The 8454-nt window shown below is 64.7% G+C and overlaps 1 protein-coding gene across 1 annotated transcript; it reads right to left on the reverse strand.

Moving 5' to 3' along the window:
* Positions 1–6: 6 nt before the first annotated feature.
* On the reverse strand, positions 7–8397 carry DHX34 (DExH-box helicase 34; the record flags this gene model as incomplete). The annotated part of the gene is made up of 13 exons (XM_027632045.1): positions 7–223; positions 660–839; positions 1125–1364; positions 1820–1917; positions 2523–2616; positions 3383–3550; positions 4109–4315; positions 4708–4809; positions 5314–5507; positions 6165–6339; positions 6927–7144; positions 7648–7750; positions 8035–8397. Coding segments are annotated over 13 exons (2359 nt in total), but the record flags the coding sequence as incomplete, so codon positions are not given.
* Positions 8398–8454: the final 57 nt, after the last annotated feature.

An 8454-nucleotide genomic window follows, 5' to 3' on the forward strand; every position in this document is an offset into this window, starting at 1 on the left:
CTGCACAGGTGTCCTCAGGTGGTGACCAGGTGCCCTCTGCACAGGTGCTCTTGGCACAGGTGTCCTCGGTGCAGGTGCCCTCAGGTGACCCCCCGGTGCCCTCAGGTGCCCCACAGGTGCCCTGGTGGCGGCGGCGCTCGGGGCCCGTCAGAGGCAGGTGCAGGTGACACCTGGGGCAGGTCCAGAAGCGCCGCAGGCACGGCCCGAACAGGTCGGGCTCACTCTGCGGGCACAGGTGGGCACAGGTGAGGCACAGGTAGGACAGGTGAGGCAGGTGAGGCAGGTGAAACAGGAGAGGGCACAAGTGAGGGGGTTCGAGTGAGAGAGCACAGGTGAGAGGAGATAGGTGAGGAGTCACAGATGAATTGGCACAGGTGAGGGGGCACAGGTGAGGAGGGCACAGGTGAAATGGCACAGGTGAGAGAAGACAAGTGAGAGGGTACAGGTGAGAGGTCACAGGTGAGGTGGCACAGGTAAGGAGCGTACACGTGAGAAGGCACAAGGAAGAGGAGACAGGTGAGAGAGCACAGGTGAGAAGGCACAAGTAAGGAGGGCACAGGTGAGAGGTCACAGATGAGTTGGCACAGGTGAGGGGTCACAGGTAACAGGGCACAGGTGAGAGGAGACAGGTGAGAGGGCACAGGTGAGGACTCACTCACCGCCAGGCATCCCCAGGTGAGGAACTCGGTGACCTTGGTCCCGCCCTTCACCTGGTCGGGCTCCAGGTGAGTCCCCGGGAAGAGGCGCTGCAGGTGAGGGGAGGGGGCGGGGCCCAGGTGAGGCCCCACGTACAGGTGCTGGCGCTGCAGCGGCGTCAGCTGGCGCAGCTGGTACGGCACCTGTGGGCACAGGTGAGGGGGCACAGGTGAGATGGCACCTGGTAGGGAGGGGGAACAGAGAAGCTGCCCAGGTAACCCCACCCTCCACCCTCCTCACCTGTTCATCCAGGTACCCCCTCACCTGCCTGCCCAGGTAACCCCACCCTCCTCAGGTACCCCCCACCCCTTCACTTGTTTACCCAGGTCTCCCCTCACCTGTCTCAGGTGCCCTCTCACCTGTCCCAGGTAACCCCCCTCACCTGTGGCAGGTAACCCCCCTCCCCTGTGCCAGGTAACCCCCCTCACCTGCTCATCGAGGAACTCCAGGAGCCCCCAGGTGAGCTCCGACACCTCGGTGGGGCGGGGCCGGTCCCCTCCCCCGCTCAGGAGCCGCTCCAGGAGCCGGTCCCAGGTGAGCCTCAGGTGCACGGCCACGCCCAGCAGGCGCTGGCTCACCTGGGCGTCCTCAAAGGTGACCTCGAGCCACCCGTCGGCCACCAGGCGGGGCCCGCAGGTGTCCAGGGAGCGGCTGCACAGCAACAGCACCTGGGACAGGTGAGCAACAGGTGAGGAACAGGTGAGGAACAGGTGAGGAACAGGTGGGACAGGTGAGGAACAGGTAAGAGGAAGGGACAGGTGAAAGACAGGTGGGATGGGGGGACAAGTGGAACAGGTGAGGGTCAGGAGAGATGGGGGAACAGGGGAGGAACAGGTGGGACAGGTGAGGCACAGGTAAGAGGGACAAGTGTGATGGGTGAGGGACAGGTGAAGGAGGGACAGGAGAGGGACAAGTGGGATGGGGGGACAGGTGAGGAACAGGTGAGATGAGGGTACAGGTGAGGGACAGGTGGGACAGGTGAGGGACAAGTGAGATTGGGGGACAGGTAAGGGACACATGGGAGAGGTGAGGTGACAGGTGAGGGGGGAGACAAGTGAGGGGAAGGGGGCCCAGGTGAAGTTACCTGTGGGGACGGGACACACCTGAGGGGCTCAGGACTCACCTGGAGGGCGGGGACGCGCAGGCAGGTGAGCAGGTAGGGCCGGGTGGTCTCCAGGAGCGACACGAAGGCCACGAGTTGGTGGTGGGGGTTGGGCTCACCTGGGGGGACACGGAGGGGTCACCTGGGGGGTCACCTGTGCCCCTCTGAAATCCCCCACGTTTGGGGGCTCACCTGGGCAGTTCACCTGGCTCTGGGGGGGTCACCTGGGTTTGGGAGAGTCACCTGTGCCCACCCCTGGGACTTTGGGGTCTCACCTGTGTTTAGAGGGTCTCACCTGGATTTTGGGGGGTCTCACCTGGGCCCCCCTTGGGTCTGCAGGGGTCTCACCTGTGCTGGGGTCTGGAAAGGTCTCATCTGGGTTTGGGGGTCTCACCTGGGCACCTCTGGGGTTTGGGGGCTCACCTGGGGGTCTCACCTGTGTTTGGGGGTCTCACCCGTGCCCACCCCTGGGACTTTGGGGTCTCACCTGTGTTTATAGGGTCTCACCTGGATTTTGGGGGTCTCACCTGGTTTGGGGGGGTCTCACCTGGGCCCCCCTTGGGTCTGGAGGGGTCTCACCTGTGCTGGGGTCTGGAAGGGTCTCACCTGGTTTGAGGGGTCTCACCTGTGTTTGGGGGGTCTCACCTGGGCCCCCTGGGGTTTGGGGTCTCACCTGGGGGTCTCACCTGTGTTTGGGGGTCTCACCTGTGTCCGGGGGTCTCACCTGGGCCCCCCTGGGGCTGCAGCAGCTCCGGGCGGGAGGCGAAGACTGCGGTGGGATGAAGGGCCACGCCCTGCTGGGCCCGGGTGTGGAACACCTGGGGGACAGGTGAGGGACAGGTGAGGGGGGGACAGGTGGGGGGGCCACAGACCTGCTCAGGGGGGACACAGGTGTGTGAAGGGAGTCCCACACCTGTGGGACAGGTGAGGGGGGGACCACATTGGTGGCACAAGTGAGGGGGTCCCCCACCTTTTGCGCAGGTGACAGGGGGATCACACACCTGGGGTGTCACACATCTGAGGGCTCCCTCACCTGTCACAAACCTGAAGGTGTCACTCACCTGTCCCCAGGTGAGGAGTTCCCACACCTGTGCCCAGGTGAGGGGTGATTCACCTGTCCCCACGTGAGGGGTTCCCACACCTGTGCCCAGGTGAGGGGTGACAGGTAAGGAGAGCACAGACGAAGGGTCACAGGTGAGAGAGCACAGATAAGACAGGACAGGTGAGTTGGTACAGGTGAGGGGTCACAGGTGAGAGGGCACAAGTGAGAGGGAACAGGTGAGTTGGCACAGGTAAGAGAGCACAAGTGAGTTGGCACAGGTGAGGGGTCACAGGTGAGAGAAGACAGGTAAGTTGGCACAGGTGAGGGGTCACAAGTGAGAAAGCACAGGTGAGTTGGTACAGGTGAGGGGTCACAGGTGAGAGGGCACAGGTGAGAGGGGACAAGTGAGTTGCACAGATGAGGGGTCACAGGTGAGAGGGAACAGGTGAGTTAGCACAGGTGAGGGGTTACAGGTGAGAGCACACAAGTGAGTTGGCACAGGTGAAGGGTGACTCACCTGTGCCCAGGTGAGGGGTTCTCACCTGCTCGGAGTCGCGCCGGGCGCCGTTGAGGGGGTCGGGCAGGGCCACCTGTGGGTACAGACCCCGGGCCAGCACCAGCCCCAGCAGGGCCACCTGGGGCGGGGCCAGGTGAGCCCCACAGGTGAGCCGCAGCTCCGAAGGGTCGTGGCGCAGCTGGAACCGGACGTCCTGCGGGACGAACAGGTGAGGGTCACCTGGGCAGTGAGAGGGTGCTACCTGACACAGGTGAGCGTCACCTGGGCATGGAGACGGCGCCACTTGGCACACGTGAACGTCACCTGGGTATTGAGAGAGCCCCACCTGGGACAGGTGAGTGTCACCTGGGCACCCAAAGGTGAGGGTCACCTGGGCAGTGAGAAGGTGCTACATGGCACAGGTGAGCGTCACCTGAGCACCCAAAGGTGAAGGGCTCACCTGGACACTCATAGGGCCCCACTCAGCACAGGTGAGGGGCTCACCTGGATTACAGGTGCCAGGACAGGTGAGGGACTCACCCAGCACAGGTGAGGGGCTCACCCGGATTACAGGTGCCAGGACAGGTGAGGGGCTCACCTGGACGCTCACAAGGCCCCACCCAGCACAGGTGAGGGGTTCACCTGGATTGACAAGGCTTCACCCAGCACAGGTGAGGGGCTCACCCGGACACTCACAAGGCCCCACCCAGCACAGGTGAGGGGCTCACCTGGACGCTCACAAGGCCCCACCCAGCACAGGTGAGGGGCTCACCCGGATGTCGACGCCGCCCTTCTCCCAGGTGTCCTCTTCCTCCTCCTCCTCCTCCTCCTCGTCGTGCAGGTGCAGCCGCAGCACCTGCGGGTGCCGCTCACCTGCGCGTTGGGCGTGGCTCAGCAGGTGCCGCTCCCGCCGCCCCGCCCGGCGCTGCTCGGACCTTCCGGAACCTTCCTCCAGCAGCTCGTGCTCCTGCAGCAGCTCCTGGAGGCAGGGGACAGGTGAGGCAGGAGGGGCTCACCTGGCCAGGTGAGGGCGTGGCCATAGGTCAGTGGGCAGGTAAGGGCCTGGACAGGTGAGCGGTCAGGTGAGGGGACAAGTGAGGGCCCAGACTGGATGGGTGAGTGCCCCGACAGGTGAGTGCCTGCACAGGTGAGCGGGCAGGTGAGGGCCTGGACAGGTGAGTTTGTGGACAGGTGAGTTCCTGGACAGGTGAGAACCTAGATAGGAGAGCACCTGGACAGGTGACTGGAGAGGTGAGTGAACAAACGAGGGGACAGGTAAGGGCCCAGACAGGTGAAAGGACAGGTGAGCACACAGGTGAGCACCTGGGCAGGTGAGGGGACAAGTGAGCACCTGGGCAGGTGTTGCCTCACCTGGAACTGGCGCCGCAGGTCGGCGATCTCGTAGAGCCGGTGCTCGGCCACCCCCCGACGGCGGCACCACTGGCGGGAGCTCCCGCGGCGCTCGGCCTTCACCTGGGCACACCTGGTCACACCTGGGCACACCAGGGGGGCACCTGCACCCCCCCAGACCAGCCCCATCTCAAACCAACTCCACCTGGGCACACCTGGGGGGAACCTGAATCTCCAGACCAGCCCCACCTCAAACCACCACACCCGGGCACACCTGGGCACACCTGGGAGGCACCTGAACCCCCAGACCAGCCCCACCTCAAACCAACCCACCCGGGCACATCTGGTCACACCTGGTGGGCACCTGCACCCCCCAGACCAACCCCACCTCAAACCAACCCACCTGGGCACACCTGGTGGGCACCTGAACCCCCCAGACCAGCCCCACCAAAAACCACCCCACCTGTGCTTTACCTGGGCACACCTGGGGGGCATCTGAACCCTCAAAACCCTGACTCTCCCTCACCCCCCCTGTGCCCCACCTGCCCCCCAGGTGACCTGGGCACACCTGGGGGGCATCTGAACCCCCAACTTCCCCCCCCCAACCTGTGCCCAGGTGAGTCTCACCTGCAGCCACTGGTTGAAGAGGTTGAGCAGCGTCAGGGGGTCCCCGTGGGGGCTCTCCAGGTGCCGCCGGGCGTCGGCCCAGGTGTGCCCGCTGTGGGCGGGGCGCAGGAAGGGGGAGGGGACGCTCAGGGCGGCCGCCACCGTCAGGGTGGGCTCGGACAGGTGAAGCAGGGAGCCCAGGACCAGCACCTTACCTGGGCACAGGTGAGCAAAGGGCAGCTGAGACAAGGGACAACATGGCCACCGCCTTACCTGGGCACAGGTGAGGGGGGGCAGGTGACACTCCCCACCCTTTGTCCCGCCCCTATGGCAGATAGGTGAGCTCAGGTGAGCTCAGGTGATGGTAGATGGGGGCAGGTGAGCTCAGGTGAGGGCAGGTGAGCTCAGGTAAGCTCAGGGGACAGCACTAAGCTCAGGTGGGCTCAGGTGAGCTCAGATGAGTTCAAGCGGGCTCACGGGAGTTCAGGTGAGCTCAGGTGAGAGCAGGTAAGCTCAGGTAAGCTCATGTGATGGCACCAAGCTCAGGTGGGCTCAGGTGAGCTCAGGTAAGTTCAGGTAAGCTCAAATGAGTCCAGGTGGGCTCAGATGAGTTCAGGTAAGTTCAGGTGAGTTCAGGTGAGGGCAGTGAGCTCAGGTGGGCTCAGATGAGGGCAGGTGAGTTCAGGTGAGAGTAGCTGAGCTCAGGTGAGGGCAGTGAGTTCAGATGGGCTCAGATGAGTTCAAGTGAGGACAGGGAGCTCAGGTGGGCTCAGATGAGGGTAGGTGAGCTCAGGTAATCTCACATGAGTTCAGGTCAGCTCAGGTGAGACCAGGTGAGCTCAGGTGAGCCCAGGTGTGCCCGCAGTACTCACCCACCACTACGTCGACAGGCAGGTGAGCCAACAGGTGCCCGATGGGGGTCAGGTTCTCATGCTCATCCAGGGCCCCCTGGTCCTGCAGGTACCTGAGCGCCGTGGCCAGGCTGGCGGGGGGCGGGGCCTCCAGGAATGGGAACGTCCGCGGGTCCCCCAGGCCCATGCTCTTCACCTGCACAGGTGGGTGTGCACACCTGGGTGAGCCCCACCCCTTCTCACCTGTCTGACCCAGCCCCAGGCTCTTCACCCGCACAGGTGTGTGTGCACACCTGGGTGAGCCCCACCCCCCCCACCACCTGTCTGACCGTGTTCTCCCCCCAAATCCCCCAGCACAGGTGAGGTCCCTGACTCACCTGGATCCCCCAGTACCAGTACCTGGACAGGTGTGCACACATGGGTGAGCCCAGAGGTGTTCAAACCCTCCTACACCTGTCTGACCATGCTCTCCCCCCAAAACTCCCCCAGACCCAGCACAGGTGAGGCCCCTGACCCACCTGGGCCACCCTTTTCCCCTCCTCACCTGCCTGACCACGTTCTACCCCCAAAACCCCCCCCAGACCCAGCACAGGTGAGGCCCCAGACTCACCTGGGCCACCCTTTTCCCCTCCTCACCTACCTGACCACGTTCTACCCCCAAAACCCCTCAAATTCCCCCCAGACCCAGCACAGGTGAGGTCCCGGACTCACCTGGCACTACCAGCACACCTGATCTCTCATCTCCCCCACCCCTCCCCTCTCAAGTCGCTCAGGTGAGCTCACCTGCAGCACCAGGGAGTCCAGGGCCACCCTCTGGATCTCGGGCTGGGGGTACCTGGCGAAGGTGTGCAGCTGCTCGCGGGAGTAGAGGCGGATGCAGGTGCCGGGCCCGGTGCGGCCGGCGCGGCCCTTGCGCTGCTCGGCGCTGGCGCGGCTGATCCACGACTCCTGCAGCCGCTGCACCTTGGCCTGCCCGTCGTACCTGAGCTCCTTCACCTTACCTGCGCACAGGTGAGGCGCTCAGGTGAGGCCCAGGTGGGCAGGGAGGGGCAGATCCCACCCCAGGGCCCTGGCGCTGCTCGGCGCTGAGCCCAGGTGAGCCACAGCTCCTGTGGCCCCCTCACCTGTCCCCGAGTTCCTTCAGCTCACCTGGGCACAGGTGAGGCACGGGTGAGGCACACAGGTGAGCGGTTCAGGTGGGCAGGGAGGGGCAGATCTCACCCCAGGGCCCTGGTACTGCCCAACGCTGAGCCCAGGTGAGCCACAGCTCCTACAACCACCTCACCTGGACCTGAGTTCCTTCACCTCACCTGGGCACAGGTGTGCACACCTGGCAGAGCCCAGAGCTTTCCAACCCCCTCTCACCTGTCTGACCCAGCCCCAGGCTCTTCACCTGCACAGGTGTGTGTGCACACCCGCAGGAACACGGAGGTGTCCAACTCCCCCTCAGGTGTGAAGGGCGGGGCCGTTACCTGAGCCCAGGTGAGCAGGGCGGGGCCATTACCTGAGTCCACAACGAAGCGGATGCCGTCGATGGTCACCGAGGTCTCGGCGATGTTGGTGGCCAGGATGCACTTCCGCACACCTGGGGGGGGCAGGTGGAACACCTGCCAGGGGAGACACACCTGAGAGCACCTGGGGAGGGTGGGGTCGCACCCCAGAAACACCTGGGAGACCCAGGGGATGAGTCTCCCCCCTCACCTGAACGCCCAGGGGACGAGTCCTACCTCACCTGTGACCCCCCAGAACACACCTGTGACCCCCCCAGGCTCACCTTGTCCTGCTGCTCAGCAGGTGAGCTGCTGTGCAGGGACCCCAAAAACACACCTGTGACCCCCAAACACACCTGTGACCCCCCCAAAACCACACCTGTGACCCCACCCATGCTCACCTTGTCCTGCTGCTCGGCAGGTAAGCCGCTGTGCAGGGGCAGCACGACCCAGCGCTGGGTGTGGCGGGCGTACACCTGGGCGGGGCCCAGCACCTGCTGGATCTCGGCGGCCCCGCTGAGGAAAACCAGGACGTCCCCGCGCTCCTCAGGTGGGACCCGCCCGTCGATGGCCTCCAGCACCCGCAGGTACGGCCCCGCGTCCAGGTGAGGCTGCCCCGGCTCCGAGGGGATGGGCTGGTACAGCACCTGCACACAGGTGGGCACAGGGGAGCACAGGTGAGCACGGGTGGGCACAGAGGTGAGCACAGGTGAGCATGGGTGAGCACAGGGGAGCACACAGGTGAGCACAGCGGAGCACAGAGGAGCACACAGGTGAGCACACAAGTGAGGGGCAGGTACAGCCCGACGTCCAGGTGAGGC

The sequence above is a fragment of the Corapipo altera genome, unplaced genomic scaffold (genome assembly GCF_003945725.1).
Source record: "Corapipo altera isolate COAL_440 unplaced genomic scaffold, ASM394572v1 61172, whole genome shotgun sequence".
NCBI lineage: Eukaryota > Metazoa > Chordata > Aves > Passeriformes > Pipridae > Corapipo > Corapipo altera.